Here is a 17,529-nt window from a genome sequence, read left to right as displayed (position 1 = left end):
CGTCCTAAAAGGGCGACCCCTAATTTTAAAACAGTGACCACCCCCTAGTTCTGGATTCACCCACAAGAGGAAACGTCCTTTTGACGTCCACCTTGTCAAGGCTGTTCAGGATCTTGTATACTTCAATCAAGTCACCCCTCCAACTCTTCTAAGCTTCAGTGGAAACAAGCCCCATCTGTCCAACCTTTCCTCATAAGATAACCCACTCATTCCAGGTATCAATCTAGTAAACCTCATTTGAACGGCCTCCAATGCATTTACATCCTTCCTTAAATAAGGAGATCAAAACTGCATACAGCATTTGAGATGCAGTCTCACCAATGCCCTGTATAGCTCAAGAATAACATCCTTACTTACAGGTTCAATCCCTCTTGTAATAAAGGATAGCATTCATTAGCTTTCTTGATTACTTGCTGTACCTGCAAACTAACTTTTTGTGACTTATGTACCAGATCCCTCTGCACCTCAAAATTATGCAGGTGTTCTCCATTTAAGTTGTACTCTGCTTTTTTGTTCTTCCTGCCAAAGTGAACAACTTCACATTTTCCCACAATAAACTCCATTTGCCAGATCTTTGCCCACTCACTCAACCTATCTATACCCATCTGCAACCTCATGCCCTCTTCACAACATACTTTCCTATCTATCTTTGTTTCATCTGCAAAGTTAGCTACCATATCTTCACTCCCCTCATCTAAGTCATTGATGTAAATCGTAAAAAGTTGAGTACAGACTCCTGTGGGCCTCCACTCGTCACATCCTGCCAATCCAAAAAAGATCCATTTATGCATACTCTCTGCTTTCTGCCAGCCAATCTTCTATCCATGTTAAGAGTGACCTGCTGAGTTTTTCCAGCATTTTCTATTTTTATTTTAGATTTCCAGCATCTGCAGTATTTTGCTTTTATTTGTATCCATTACTCTTTTTTTAAAATTATCAATTTATTGCTTTAAAACTATTTGTTTTCCAAAAATTCACATTTAATGTTGTGTGAAACATTGTCTTACCAAAATTTGATCACAATTGGAACAAGAAAAAATTTGAAATGTGCCATAGAACCACAGAAATTTTACGGTGCTGAAAGAGGCTATTCAGACCATCTTGTCTGCGCCGGCCAAAAAAAAAACTAGCTGCTCATTTTTAATCTCACTTCCCAGCACCTGGTCCATAGTCTTGCAGGTTACAGCACTTCCGATGCAGATCCAGGTACCTTTTAAATCAGTTCAGCGTTTCAACCTCAACCGCCAATTCAGACAGTGAATTCCAGGCTCCCACCCAACCCCTCTGGGTGAAAAAGTTTTTCCTCACGTCCCCACAAATCCTTCTACCAATCACCTTAAACCTATGCCCCCAGCTCCTGGTAATTGATCCCTCAGTTAGGGGAGACAAGTCGTCCCTGTCTACCCCATCTAGGCCCCTCGTCATTTTGTACACCTCAATCAGGTCACCCCTCTGTTCTAAGGAAAACAACCCCAGCCTATCCAATCTCTCCTCTCGGCTGCAATTTTCAAGCCCCTGGCAACGTTCTTGTGAATCTCCTTTGCGCTCTTTCCAGACCAATTATGTCCCTCCTGCAACGTGGTGACCAGAACTGTACACAGAATTCCAGCCAGTGTTTTAAACAGTCCCAGCATTACATCCCTGCTTTTGTATTAAATACCTGGCCCAATAAAGGAAAGCATTCCTTACGCTTTTCTTGACCACCTGTCCTGCCACTTTCAAGGACCAGTACCCCCCTCCTCCACCCCCCCCCCCCCCCCCCCCAACCCATGAAACCGGCAAGCCCACTCTAAGCAAAATATCTACTTGGTCCAGGTTGTTCAGACACTCCTACTCTCTACCAAGCCAATGCCCATTTATTCACAGTACCTTCAAATTCCCCGCTGCGCAGGCGCACTTTCACAAGCCATCGGTTTTTTTCACCGTTGCGCGCGTGCGCTTTGCCACTCGCCCGCCGCCCCCTTCAACGCCGACTGCGCAGGCGTGCCGCGCGAGCTTCTCTTTCCCCACCCCCCCCCCGCCCCGCCCCGCCCCGCGCCTTCGCGCGCGTGCGCATGCGCGTGTGCAGTCCCTGTCCGCACATGCGCAGACTTTTACAACGCTTCCCGAGCGGGATGCCGTCGCGCCCCGGCAAAAGCGGCGCGCGCGAGAGGGAAGCTCTTGCCCTTCCCGGCCGGCTACGGTCAACTGCGCAGGCGCGTTCTGAATTGCCGCGCAGTTGGAGTCGGAGTTGGAACTTGGACTAGAATTCGAGCCGGAGCTTCTCATTCATAAACACAAGCACATAGTCAGACGGGATTGAAAATAACGAGAAATATCTATGCTTATGCTTAGATTTGGGTGGTTTGTTATGATGTAGGTTTACTCTGGGGGCGGGGGGTGGGGGCGTGGGGGCGGCTGGGTTCTGCTCGCAGTCAAACCGCCGCCATTTGTTGGACTGGCTGTTCAGAGCTCTTCATGGTTTAGCTCATGCCTTTTGGCATCACCATGGATGGCGAGGCCAATGACCTCGTATCACTGCCAGATGCAGATACTCTGAAAAAGGTAATTGGGAGCTTTCGTTACCTGTTTTAATCTTGACCCAAGTGCTTTGTCGACTAATAATATGGTTACTGGGTTCAGCCTGAAGGCTGAATTGCAGTGTGACTTTGAAAATTCATACATTAACTAATCAGGTTAACGATGTCAAACATGTAACAAAGCTTGACAAGAAAATACAGCAGGTGTAAGCACAGAAAAATGTTGGAAAAACTCAGTGTGCCTGGCAGCATCTGTGGAGAAAAACAGCTAGTGTTTCTAGTCCCTATGACTCTTGCTCAGCTCTCTGAAGAAGGATCATACAGACCCGAAACGTTAATTCTGTTTCTCTCTCCAGAGATGCTGGAGTTTTCCCAGCATTTTCTTTTCTTCTATTTCAGATTTCCAGCATCTGCAGTATTTTGCTTTTTTAAAAATTCAGCAAGTGGACAGGATGTTAAAGAAAGGTAATGTTGAATTAAAATGACAAGGCAATAGACCATTCCTACATTACAGGCACTACAGTAATGACCACCTGAACCATGTAAGGAATAAGGGCTACATTGATACCTTTTTGATTGCATCTTTTTCTTTCATTCATTCATGGAATGTGGGCTTTGCTCACTGAGCCAGCATTTATTGCCCATCCCTAGTTACCCTTGAGAAGGTGGTGGTGAGCTGCCTTCTTGAACTGCTGCAGTCCATGTGGTGTAGGTACACCCACAGTGCTGTTAGGAAGGGAGTTCCAGGATTTTGACCCAGCGACAGCGAAGAAACGGCAATATATTTCCAAGTCAGGATGGTGAGTGACTTGGAGGGGAATTTCAAGGTGGTGGTGTTCCCATCTATCTGTTGCCCTTGTCCTTCTGGTTGGAAGTGGTCGTGGGTTTGGAAGGTGCTGGCTAAGGAGCCTTAGCGAGTTGCTGCAGTGCATCTTGTAGTTGGTACACACTGCTGCTACTGTGTGTCGATGGTGGAGGGAGTGAATTTTTGTGTACGTGGTGCCAATCACTTACACCTGCCAATCTGACAGGTTGAATTTAGTCAAACTTCTGAGTTGCTTTGATTGCCCTGGATGTGGTGGGGATAACAATGGCATTTTGAATAATGGATTTAAACTCCATGCCCTGACTGCAGCACACCGCCTAACTAAAACACCCCAGCCCTAAATTGTACAGTGACAGTTAATATTTCTACATTTATTGGAAGGCAACATTAACTCAAATAATGACTTCTCTCTTTAAAATGCCTTCGAAAAGCAGTTTTCAAAACTAATGCTCTGATCCTAGTCAGTCAACCAGCTTGAAACTACAGAATTCCCCATATACAGCAGGCAGTGAAGTTGTGCCTGGATTAGTTTCCCCTCCACCTGTGACTTTTTTTCTGAATCTTCTCGGGATGTGGGTGAGGTTGTATTCTTTGTCCTGAGAATTGGTTGTACTGGGGTCACGTGATCTGTTGCAACCTTTGTGCTGTTAGTGCTCCAATATGCCAGTTGGGTAAGAATACCTGATATCCAGAATACTGACACAGTGACAAAAGGAAATGGTGATGTTTCGGTCCAGTGAGGATGGTGTCTGACTTGGAGGTGATGGTGTTTCTGCTCTTTGATTTTTGTCCTTTTGTTGGTAGAAATCGCAGCGGAAGGAAGTGTGTAAGCCTAGGTGATGATGGCATAGTGGTAATCTCTGGACTAGTAATCCAGAGGCATCAAGCTAATGTTCTGGCGACATGGATTCAAATCCTACCTTGATAGCTGGTGTAATTTAAATGCAATTAATAAATAAACCTGGAATTGAAAACTAATGGTGACCACGAAGTTATCATCGATTGTTTAAAAAACCCATCTGGTTCCCTAATGTCCTTTAGGAAAGGAAATCTACTGTCCTATCCTGGTCTGGCCTATAGGTGACTCCAAACCCACAGCAATGTGGTGGACACTTAACTGCCATCCGGGTGCAAATCACTCAGTTGTACTAAATCACTTCAGGAAAGTTGAAATGGACTGCAGTTCACCACAATCTTGAGCGCAAAAAGGGATAGGCAGCAAATGCTGGCTTTGCCAGTGAAGTACACACCCCATGAAAGAATAAAAAAAGCTCCGCTGCATTTTATAGATATACTGTTGTCTCTGCACACTGTGGTAATGAAGGGATTGGATATTGACTTCAGTGGCAAGCATGCTGATCAAATGGATGGTATCAAGCTTCAAATATTTCTGCAGTCAAAAGATATATTGCACCCCTTCATTGTCATTGGTAGGAACTTCCTACCTAACAGCACTTTCACTGCATGGATTAAAGTGGTTTAAGCATCAGGCCAATCAAACCTTCTTTAGGGCTATAAGGGATGGGCAATAAATGCTAGTCTTGCATATGATGCCATTGAAGGACTGAATTAAAAAGAATATTCAGGTGAGGGGTGATTATTTAATTACACCCCTGTCTTGAACCATATTCATTACCATATTGATCGCAACAAAAATTAATATTTCAGAAGAAAGCTAAATGCAAATGACAAGGAAGGTTGAATTTTGAATCTTGACTGTGAATTTTTTCTAATTTACGTCATTGTTACAGTGCAGAAGGGGGCCTATCGTGTCTGACCCAGCTCTCCGAATGAGCAATGAACTAGTGCCATTTTCCTGCTTTACAAAACTTACAAAATACTTACAGGGCAGATGTAGATATATCCCCTGGCTGGTGATTCTAAAACCAGGGGACATAATCTCACGATAAGGCCATTTAAGACTGAGATGAGGAATTTCTTCACTCAGAGGGTGGTAAATCTTTGGAACTCCCTACCCCAGAGGGCTGTGAAAGCTCAATCATTGAGCATGTTTGAAACAGAAATCTATAGTTTTCTGGAGACTAATGACATCACGGGAATGGAGATTGCATGGGAAAGTGATGTTGAGGTAGATAATCAGTCATGGTCTAATTGAATGGTAGGCTCGATGGGCTGAATGGCCTATTCCTGTTCCTATGCCTTCTCCCCATAACCTTGCACATTGTTTTTTTTCAAATAATCACTTAATTCCCTCTTGAATGCCTCGATTGAACCTGCCTCCACTAGACTCTCAGACAATGCATTCCAGACCCTAACCCCTCGCTGTGCGTAAAGGAATTTTCTCATCACTTTTGCTTGTTTTATCAATTACCTTAAACCTGTGCACTCTGGTTCTCGATCCTTCCGCCAATGGGAACAGCTCCCCCTGTCTACTCTGTCCAGGCCCCTCATGATTTTGAATCATTCTATCAAATCTCCTCTCAGCCTTCTTTTCTTTTCCATCCCTGTTAATGAATTCTACTGAAAACTTGTTCTGTTCCCAAACTGAAGTTATCAATGTGGGAGCTTTACATGCATTGCTTCTTTCATTAAGTGATAAACTTATCCCATGGAAATTGTTCGGCTGATTGCTTTGTGTTTCAACACTGTCTATTGTTAATTGTAGTCTTGTGAAGAAGAAAGAGAGATATGAGATAAGTTTTTACAATAAATTCTGTTTTAGTTTAGTCAATTTTACCTTGACTTTTCGGGTATGTGCCCCTAATTTTATAGTTTCAAGTTGCAGAGAGGGTTTTTGTCGAGGCCATTGAAAACTGTACAAACGCACAGTGGAAATGTTTGACTGCCCTGCTTCATGCCAATTGCTAATGTGAAGCTGCTATCTTTTGTGCAATCTGAGTGCATTGTGTAGTAATAGTGAAATTATGTTGCCGCTGTAGATTGAGATAGAGTGTTGCTCATGACAGAGTTGAAACAAGACCACTGATCTTAGCAGTACTGACCTGAAAAATTGGACTTTTTTCTTTGTAACTAAATGTGAATGGTGTAGACTTATTTTTAAAAGGTTCAGATTGAACTTGATTTTAACAATGTGGCAGGAAATAAAATTATACCAAGTAAAAGTTTTGTTGTCTGTTGCGCCTTATTTCTGCACCAAGCTAGTGGAGATGCAGTTCCTGTACACTAATATCTGAGATTTGGTTGTGGAACACAAAGTTGATTTGTACTCTACTCACCAAATGACACAAACACAAAGCTTCACACTCCAAGTTGCTTTATATTTTAATATGGAGAGTTGTTGCAATCAATTGCATTTTCATGTGAAACACTAAAAACCCTCAAACAAATAAAGTGCTCAGGTGATTGAACCCCGAGCATTTAAAAAAAAAGTATTTTTCACTCTAAACCAGTGGTGTACTCCACCCAATGCCAAGCTCAAGTGATATGCTCTGTGAAATTGTGTGTCTCCGCCCTGCCTCAGTCCACCTTATGCTGAAACCTTCATCCATGTTTTTGTTATCACCAGACTTGATTTTTCCAACACTATCTTGGGCAGCCTAACATCTTCCATCTACTGTAAACTGATCTCATCCAAAACTTTGCTGCCTGTAATCTAAATCCCACCAAGGCCCATCACCCCTATGATCTACATTGGTTTCTGCTCCAGCAGCATCTCCAATTTAAAATACTCCCTATCTTTGTAACCTCCTCCAGCCTTCTAAGGACTCTGAATTCTTTCAATTCCAATCTCTTGTGCATCCCTAGTTTTTTTGCTCCACTATTGAAAGCCGAGTCTTTAGCTGTCTAGGTCCTAAGCTCTGGAACTCCCTCCCTAAGCCTCACCTTTAAGATGCTCTTTAATGCTTACCTCTTTGACCAAACTTTTGTTCACTTGTCCTACCTATCTCGTGTCATATTTTGTCTGCAAATGCTCCTGTAAAGCATCTTGAGACGTTTTACTGCATTAAAAGTGCTATATAAATACAAGTTATTGCTGATCCAAGGCAGGTACCTCTTTGCTTGGTTTTATCGCATCCTGAAATTTTGATTTATATGGAATATTGCTTCAAGGTAAATTAGAGTACGACTAATTTAAAATTGTATGAAGTAAACTTGAAGTACATATTTTCTGTTTATTATAGGGTGATAAATGCTCGGAATAATTTGCAAAGCAAGATCTTCATGCCAAAAATATTCCAGATGCAGTTGGAGATCTGCCAGGAGGACTTAAGAGTTGAGCTATGATAGGTTAGACCATCATATCTTATGCTTGACTGTTATGTAATTTTTCATTCTTGCATTTCCTTCTTTGTAGATTCCAGTCAAAGAGAATAAAGAATTAGCACAAGAACCTGAAGATTTGCATGTTAAATCGTTTTGCCAGAAAAATGGAAGATCTATATGGAGGCCTAAAGTAGATATGCTGCATTTCCTTGTTGGTACTGCATCTTTTCTGTCAGTTTTGACATGTACTAATTAAACTTGTTTTGTATGCAAGTAAAGGCAAAATAGCATTTTATTCCCTGTTAAGATGCTCAATTCTGATTTTAGAGCTTGAATAAAACCTTTCTATCAGTAAGATCAGACAAAATCTAATCCCCCAACCTGGCAAGTGTTAGACATTTGGCAGGCTTGAGAGGTGAAATCTGAACGTGACAGTGAAGGGTGACTTGCAAAATGAACACAGCACAAGATATATGTTCTCTCTAACCTGTTACATATGTACAGTTATATAGGTAACACACTTTCAACCTGCTCTGCTATTCAACCTAAGATAAGTTAAAAGTTATGTTCATCATATTACTGGAGGGAACAAATAAAAACTTAACCTGTGTGTGTGACACAGTGAGCTTGCTTTTTGGGGATCTGTACTGCAGTGTAATAGAATTGTGGCTTCTGTAACACATACTGCGAGTGGAAAAAGACCCTGGAAATGACTGCTGCATTGCTGAAAATCTTGGCATCTCTCACTTTCTCTTTCTCTGTTACTCTCCCCTGCCTCCCCCATTATAATTGGCAGACAGAATGCAAGTCCATTAAATGCTTTAAACAGCTTAAAGCTGGTTCTGGTTCTTTACTTGGAAAAAAGCTCTTTAATGCTTTCATACTTATTGGGAGGCGTCGTTGACCTGACAGACATTGCTAAACTGAACCCAATACTGCAACATCCCCCAACAGTTTCATACACTAGCCCCTACAATATATTAGGGACAAGGAAATAGAGGGTTATGCTGATACAGTTAGATAAGCAAATATGGGAGGAGACTCAAGTGGAACATAAACTATTATGGACTGCTTGGGCTGAATGGCCTGTGTCTTTCATATATATTCTATGTAATTCTGCTAGACCCTAATCCTCAGAGGCTGTCATATTTCTTCTCCTCCCATTTCATTCCCCCCCCCCCCCCCCTCAGGATATATCCTCACGCTGGCAGTATACAGCCTCCAGATCAGTAGTCCCAGGAGCTTCTCCCAATGGTTCTACAATCCTTTCCCCAGTGCTTCTGTCTGAAGCTCCAAATATCCATCCACTGCCACTACTCTGAGATGCTGCTGCCAGATCCTTATGCCCACTCCCACTACTTCAATAATCCAGGACCCCTCCTCTTTGCAGTGCCAACAATCTCTAATCCCAGTCCCCAATACCACTCACTTAAAAGTTATACCAACTCCCTACTTTTGTCACATCCCCAAGGTAGCAGGACTAGTGCCTCCACACTGCACCTCTGAGATCTCACGCTTCAAAGCCACTTTGCTGCCACAGCTGCAACCTAGCTATTCTCTCCCATTAATTCTAGACACCCCTAGTAATCACTTGGGAGTAATAGAAACCGTTCTGAGTTCATCCTCTAACATGCTCTTTCATCCTTCTCACACGCAGTCCTTTCTCTTAGCCCGTGTCCATTTTCGATCTTCATGGCCTCCAGTTCCCTCCTAAATACTGCTAAATGCCCCCTACCTACAATTTGGAACACCTTGCTTACTATCTTCCATAAACAAAAGTGAGGGATGAGTGCATATTGTCTTAATTACTTATCTTTAAACAAAAATATAGGAATATTCATAAATATTGAACACTGCCACGATTCTGTAATTGAGCAATTTGGCGGGCGTGATAACTGTTGTCATTAACCTGTATAATCCATCATGTTATTGGAAATACTGAGAGCAATGCCATGAGAAATCCATCAGTGTACTTTAAGAAAACAAAGTATACATTACTTTGTGCATTACTTGTCTGAAGTGTCACACACAAAGAAACAGGTAATTATCTGGAATGTATATAATTTATCAGCAGTTAAAAATACTGTGTTGATCTCCAAAGCCTAAGTTATTAACCTCTGACTGAGTCCTGGTGCACAATTAAATTAAGAACAATTAAGCTTTACATCCTTGTGAAAATATGTAGCTTCATCTTAGCAACAGAATTGTGCGAAAATATAATACTCTTGCCCTTCTAAAACAGCACATCTGCAGTGCCACTCATCAGATGTTAGCTCAGTTCCACTTCTTGTAGTTGTCCCTTCCCCCACCTATCAAGGGAGGAATTGTGGGCTGAGTAACATTGGGAACATATATTTGCTGCAGGTATTGGAGAAACCGGCATTATTTAAAATCCGTATTAATCCAGGAAAACGTCCTTGGTTTGAAAAGAGATGCTACATGCAGTATTTATCCCTGTGAATGAAAATGAAGAATTGAGTTTCGCTTTAAAAGGAAACTTTATTTTTGGTTGCACACTCTTGAGCAATTTGATCCAATCGCTCTCTATATTAACAGGAAGAATAGGGTCAGTGGTGCATCTGTTCTATAGTGTACCTGTTGCATAGACAGAAAATAAATGAAACTGTAATGCTGACACTGGTCTAAGATGTCTGAAGTGAGAAGAATGACTTTTAAAATTTGTCCTACAAACTGAGTTTTCAAATTTCTTTCAGGTGTCTCATCTTTCATATGAGGGTAGCTTTATTACTTAATCCATTTTATTTCCACCAGTTTTTTGTGATGGACGCATGCTGTTTAATATGTCTTGCCTTCCTCCATTCTCTTTTCAACCTGGTGGGTCTTGACTTTGGCCACTTGATTATAATAATTCAAAAAAGACTTTAATCTGTTGTACTGATCTGAATCTGAAGCCATTACTTGTGCCATATAATCACCACAGTTAATTACAAACAAATAAGACTGTGTGTCTATAATTTAACTGGTGCTAGGATTAGAGATGTGATGGTATCCCTCATTGCCTTGGCGAATGAAGTTAGCCATTTAATGTCAACTGGTGCTGGAACTTAGGGAAGTTCGTCTTATGTCCATGCCCATAACTGGTTCGCAAGTGCCCAGATGTACTTTACTTACGACCATAACAGCAACAAGTGTCATTCTATCCCTCCCGGCTGGTTTTGAATGCAAGTTCAAGAGAAGAAAGGCCAGTATTGTAACTATGCCTCTACCATTAAAAAAAATCTTATTTATTTGTCATAAACTACACATGAATTAACAGGATTATTTCTAAATGTGCAATATTTTCATTTGTATTAGTAGGACAGACAAAGGAACAGAATACTACTCTTGATTCAGATTTGCAGCATTTGGAACTGCAGAACAACTGCAGCTCCTCCAGAGTAGAGGATGAAAATGAGCTCGAGGATGAAGATAGAACTGATTACCATGATTATTTGGACAGTGACCTGAGTGACTATGACGTTTCCCCTCCCCCAGAGGCCGCGCAAATACCTGGAATGAGTGTTGAGCCATTTTCAGAGAAAGAAGACTGGGAAGAAGAACTCAGTGAAGCTTGTCCCTATGGTAATATATTTGTGAGTGGTTTAAAGATTGCCTGTCCTTTCACAACTTTCAGTAGTTCTGGAAAATTACTTGTAGGTTGTGCACTGGCTTTCTGCTTGTGTGCTTTCTTGCATGTATCTTTGTAATTCTTGGCAGTTTTGAGTGGAAATCAGATTTTAAAAACTATTCTACCATGTTGCTTCTCATTAGCCAATTTTGTTTTTATTTTGGAGATGGCGTAAAATGTGAAACACATAAACACACACTTCTTTAAAAAGTAAAAGCTTGGCTTATATTTCAGGAAATAAACCAATTTATAAATCACGGAGATGAAGTTGGTCTTGGATGGCAGTGAATTGGCAGCTGATTTTACACTCCAATCTTTTTTTGAAATGGTTAGATTCACTTGCATGTATTTACCCAATGACCCATTGTTAGTTAGGAATGGGAACAGAAGGGAAAAGGGATATTTGGTTAACTTTTCCCTTGTCAACCATTGTTATTCTCTCAGAATGACCCACTTAGCTTCATTTATTTCAAAAGTGGATGTGTCTCTGCCAAAGCATTCTGAAAAGTCGTATCCACTTTAAAGATCTGTCATTTTTGTCCATATTTGTATTTACCATTTTCTGCGATTTCAAAAACAGCAACTAGATTTGCATAACAGGTTCAAGTGTCTCGAACGCACTCGGGTTAGATAAAATTTTAAATTATATTGGAAGTGAAAATCTCATTTACATGAAAAGCGTACCGTGGGATGCTTGTGATTTACCGAAATGAATGAGTAGCACTGAGCTTTGTGTATCCAAAAGATTCAGACCATCTCAATTTGAAAATCAGTGAATTTCATTGTTATCTTAACACCACGTTTGTTAAACATACAATTGAAATTAAACCTTTGGTAGACTTTAACTTTTGAAAAATCTTGTGATTGGGCAGTTCTGTGGAACTTTGGTGCTGTTCAGCTCTGATTAGCGAAGCATCTGCTTGCATGTGAGAATGCAGCTGATTCAGCCACAGATTCGAGAAAGCTCCAGATTTGTGATGGAGTCTGTGGGTGGGAAGGGAAGGGTGAAGCAGGCTAGGAGGCAGACTGACTAAGTATGCACTTCAGGGACAGAAGCTGTCAAACAGATTAAGGATCAGCTTTTTATTCCCTTTCAAATCTTATTTACAGAATAAAAGTTTTGCTGTGCTTCACTTCTGTAGATCATTCCCTCTGTGTAAATGTTCACAGCTTTCGTAAACCTTGGCTTCATGCTGCTGCATTTTCTTCCTGCCTTTTTCAAGGTGGTTGCATTTTCTTAATGTTATAGTTGTATGCTTTCTTATTGGCCGGTCTGGCCAAGACCCCTGAGGAGTGGGTCATTAAGCTTTTTGAGCATGTTCTACTATTCAGTTAGATCATGGCTGACCTGAATCTCAAACTCCACTTAGCCACCTTAGTTCTATGTCTCTTAGTACAATTGACTAACAAAACCTACCACTCTCAGTTTTGAATTTTCATTTGACCTAGCAGCAGTATCTTTTTTGGAGGCCATTCATGGGGAACCCTGACAATTGAAGCTCCTGCTTCATTATCCTTAGTATCTGTCACCTATCTCCCAACTAATTCCCTACCCATGTCAGTAGGTTTCCTCCAATTCCATGTGCTTTCACTTATGCTAACAGCCTGTTGTATGGAGCCTTCTGGAAATCCACAAATTAACAGCTCACCATGACCTTCTCAAGGGCAATTAGGGATGGGTAATAAATGCTAGCTTAGCCAGTGACACTCCGATCCTGTGAATGAATTTAAAAAACTACAAACACTTCCTTATTACAACTTAGGTAATCTTCTTTCGAATATTGAACTACATTAGTTAGATATGATTTAGGCATTACAAATTGATGTCGACTCTCTCTGATCATTTCTTATTTGCCCAAGAGCTTGGTCACCCTGAACCTAACGACCTTGTAACTTTGCACAACAGAGGTTAGACTAATAGGTCTATAATTTCCTAGTTTCTCTCTCCCATTCTACTTGTATAATAGCGTGACATTGGCAATATTTCAATCCAAGAGAGCAATTCTTGGGTATTCCATTGGGTATATGATGCAAATAATGTGGGAAGAAGCAGAAGCTGCAGCGGTAGAGGTAAAAGCAAATTATACCAACCTTGGATCCATTGGTTTTGTTGTTTGTGGGACCTTTATGTACAAATTAGCTACTACTTTTGCTTGCTTAACAGTGATACTGGTTGTAAAACAGTTTGGGACTATCTGAATATGTGCTTAGATGCTATACAAAGGCAATTTCTTTCTGATTCAGAAAAGGTCCAAAAGACTATTGAAAAATACATGTCTCGCATTTAATTTGTAATCGAGTTTCGTGGTTTCAGAAATGCTCAGTAAAATTTCCACTCGAAAGATACTTCAAACACGCCAGCATCAGATTCCTGTGGGAGAGGGGAAAACAGGAACATTTAGGAGGATTCTTGCCTTCAGTGCTGACAATTTATCTTAATTCATGTTAAGATACTCCCATTAGATTTCTAACCTATGAATCTTTTAAAAAAAGACTTCTCTTTTAACTGCTTGTGATGTGTTTTCTTCCAGATGAAGATGACCTAGCGATAATTGTTAGACATGGTTGTTGTGAAGTGCAGCTTGTTTGGCAGGATGACGAGACTTACAACCCAAGCCATGATCATGTTCCCTCATTAAGAGCCAAAGTGGTTGAAATTCCCACTGTGCAGGGACAGTTTGATGATGCTGATGAATAAGGTTTGGACATCTCATCCTGTTGGAAGAAAATAGCCAGATTAATTGCGCTTTGCATTTTGGAGTCCTATTTTCTTACTAACTTCTCAAAATGGAAATGTTCTCTAAGGAGGCTGCCATTTTGTGCTGCTGTTCATCACTATTTCATTCAGCTTTTCGGGGCCTCGCCAATAAAATTCAGAATTTTTCTTGCCACAATTTCTTTTGAAATTGGCTACAGAAGATCTTTCGGCAGTAAAAGCCATAATAGAGAAAAAAGTGACATGATGTTTTGCTTAATACGAATGTACAATTAGTGACTGAGAATGTGATGGGCTTTTTTTTCGTGGTTGTTTTTAAAGACATTCTATTTGATGTCTATTTTATTTTAAAATAATGTATTTTGAATCCCTACATGCATCTCTACAAGCAGGAATTTTAGCAATCAGCGCTATCTTTCATGCCACAGAAACAAGTTAATCTGTTATTAAAACTGATAAGGGAGTGGAGATATTGCATAACTACTGTTGCTATAATATAATGGAACAATATTTGTTTTTGAGATCATCTCCACTATTGTGTGCAAAGAAATGTTAGCTTGGCACTTATTTGTGTATCATGGGCTGCATGTTGCTCTTTTGACACGTTAGAAAAATGTTTCACATTTGATACCTTAATCATTATTTTTATGTCTTGTGATAACTTATACATTTGAGCTTCTGTATAAATTTAGATAAGTATTTTTGAAGCTGCCTGCAAATAATTAGTATTGAATTGGTTGCTTGAGGGTTCTGTGATAATCCAGTAATTGGGTGAGCCAGACTATTCAGTAAAGTAATAGGTTTGCTCGCTCTTTGGGGATAACTGATCTGGGCCAGAATAGTTGGAGTTCTACAATATCCTCTGCAACTGGGGCTGTGGAGCTGAAAATTGGCCAGGGTTGCTCCTCCTGACCAGTAACTCATGTTGGAAGTGATTGTTGTCTGAATTAGGCTTGATTGTAATGCTCCTTTTGAAGTCAAATATACCACTATCACTGCTCACCCTTCGGCCAATCTTCAGAAGAATGACTACCTGGGCAATAAACTGAAAGGTGCCCATGGACCTTCCCTTGGCAAGGAATAAAGGTCTCCAGGAGGAGAATGTTGATGACAGGATAAAGGAAGAGAAGAACCGAAGCTGGTCAATTCGTCGTGTCAGTTGGTTTAATCCAATTCGATAAGTGAGCCTCGGGATTTGCCTACCTTACTATAGATCTTTTGTGATGGATGACAACTTGGGGAGGGGGTGGACTTATTTTAATCTCTATAACATCAGATGTGGAGGGATGAAAGTTTACCTCTCCATTGGAACTTGGATGGACCTTCTTTCCCTTTATTTTGTCCGGTATAACAATCTCCATTGTCTCAAATTGAATGTAAATGCTATGCTACTAGACTGAGCTACATCACTCTGCTCCTCATCAATATTTCTTGCTGTCTTACTGTGACTAAATATGCCTAGTACAAAAAAAAATATTTTTGAGAGTTTGAGAATTTTGAAAATTTGATTTTGTTTCTGAACTGTTTTTCACTACTGACCAACTTCCATGTTCTAAATTAAGAAATTAAGGGAATTTGTGACTGTAACAGTACTTTTGTTCCCTTTAGCCTTGAATACTTCCTCCCTTCTTACAAAGAATCTGCACATCCCTTTACTTTTTCTCCATTCTCCTTCCATCCATCACACCAAACCCATCCACTTCATAATCCCAGTTTGCTCTCTAGATTCCCTCTCCCCTGCCCCCAAGCTCCTGATTATCCCTGTCTAGCTGCCATGTTTGCCAATCAATGTCCTTCCCTTTCTTCGAAATGGATATCAGCACTCTAACTCAAATAATTCTGCTTCACATAATACCGCCCTCAATTTCCAGCCAGTGATTTTTTTTCCCCACTGTAATGTTGTTCCCTTCCTAGTTTCTCTATTACTATTTATGAGTACTAATCTCTGCAATAAGGTGGATAAAGACATTTGAAAAAGAACGTTCCCCCAACCCAGCTAAGTTTCAGTTCTAGAGTCACTTGCATACAAGGCTTCTGGCTACTGGGGAGCAATACTGAACCAAGGATGGGAATTTGCAGCAGCAGGGCTGAGTTCTGCTCCCCACAAACAAGTAGGAAGATTCTGGGAGATACTTATCTTTAGAGTCTGCATAGGGTCATGTTCTGATAGTCCTTCGCTGCTGGCACCTTTCGTCCATTCCCTTCACAGAGTTCTGAACACTGGGTGTCAGCTCTTGTGTGTAACGTCCTACTGCTTGAATGCCTAGAAATATGGCAGAGGACGTATTTACCTCAAATCTACAGACAGTTGTGGGCCAAGACAAGGGCCTGGAAGATCGGGACGTGACCAGGTGTGTCCCTTAGCAAGGTTTAAGTCTCCTCCCCTCCTGATCTGCTGAAAAACCCTGGCTATATATTCTTGCAAATTGTGCAGATAGAATCGTCATAGTACAGAAGGAAGCCTCTTGGCTCATCACGCCTGTGCTGGCTCTTTGATAAAGATTTGTCCAATTAGAGTCCTGCAAATTTTTCCTTTCAAGCATCAGTGCATAAAATAAACAATCAAAGCAGTGGATATGCGGGTGGAGGGGAGAGAGGGGAGAAAAGGCCAGGTTTGAGGTTTAAGTGTGAAAAATAACTTTTTCCTCTTGTAAAATGTTTTTTGTTTATGAAATTTTATTTCAACACTCCTTCAATTACTGTGGCAATTATCCCCAATAAACTTAAATCCCCTAGCTGCTTCCTTGGTTTGCTGTGACATTTTGCTGACTGGTTTATTTCCAACCTTAGTTTGAAATTTGTAACATTTCAGTTTGAATTAAATATTCAGTTGTGTCCTGGTGCTAAGTTCTATTGAGTGCTAGATGGTGCGAAAACCAGTATAATTCAGGAGTGTGCTAGTCAACCTCAGTTTAAACTGGGGGGTGCAGCAGCTTCAAAACCCAATAACTAAATTGAACATTATTTCAAATATTAAAAAAAAGCTAATACATTAGATCTATGTACATCAACTAATGAGTTAACAGTATATTTTTTATCAAGATCCATATCTGAAGTTGTGTAATCAACAACTTGTGAATGTATTGCTCCTTTGATATAGTCTTCTGAATGAAATGTTGAACATAGGCCGCATCTGCCCCCTTATTTGAGCATAAACGATCCCATGGCACTATTCAAAGAAAACAGATGTCCCTCTAGTGTCCTGGCCAATAGTAGTTCCCCAACTAACATAAATAGGACAGATTATATGGGCAAGTATCTTGTTGCTATTTATGGGACTTATGGCAGCCAATTTGCTTGCAACATTTCCCTATGTTACAAAGTGACTACACTTCAGAAGTCCTTCATTGGCTACCCCTTTTACCAACACAGCAACACTGACCATTTTGCTGGACTAAATACCCAGGGCACCCACTGGGATTCCTGGGCCCAGGAGAGGCCCTGAATGCAGTAGGAGCAATTTCAGAATGAGAAGAGGCGACAATGGACCTTAATGGAGCAGAACAGAGTCTGGAAGAAGGAAGGAGATGCAGTGTCGTGGCAGAAAAAGGTAGAGCAAAATTTGCGGGAATGAAAGCCTCCATTGGCTTGCACTTTGGAGTAATTCCCACTGCTAAGTTAAGACTATGACCACCCTTCACCAGGCAGTCCTAGG

The 17,529-nt window shown here is 40.9% G+C and overlaps 1 protein-coding gene across 2 annotated transcripts; it reads left to right on the top strand.

Moving 5' to 3' along the window:
* The first annotated feature begins 2,415 nt into the window (after positions 1 to 2,415).
* LOC121289210 lies at positions 2,416 to 16,609 on the top strand. Of its 2 annotated transcripts, none has more exons than XM_041209652.1 (4): positions 2,416 to 2,544; positions 7,622 to 7,745; positions 10,849 to 11,112; positions 13,690 to 16,609. In XM_041209652.1, the coding sequence occupies exons 1-4, from the start codon at positions 2,470 to 2,472 to the stop codon at positions 13,854 to 13,856; spliced, it is 630 nt and encodes a 209-aa protein (XP_041065586.1). In that variant the 5' UTR covers positions 2,416 to 2,469; the 3' UTR covers positions 13,857 to 16,609. The 2 variants fall into 2 exon arrangements, with proteins under 2 accessions (XP_041065586.1, XP_041064763.1); XM_041208829.1 differs by having other exon boundaries at positions 10,846 to 11,112.
* The last annotated feature ends 920 nt before the right edge of the window (positions 16,610 to 17,529 follow it).

Source organism: Carcharodon carcharias, chromosome 1 (genome assembly GCF_017639515.1).
Source record: "Carcharodon carcharias isolate sCarCar2 chromosome 1, sCarCar2.pri, whole genome shotgun sequence".
Classification (NCBI taxonomy): Eukaryota; Metazoa; Chordata; class Chondrichthyes; order Lamniformes; family Lamnidae; genus Carcharodon; species Carcharodon carcharias.
Note: the sequence above shows the minus strand (reverse complement) of the source record. Positions and strands in the feature narration are given on the sequence as shown.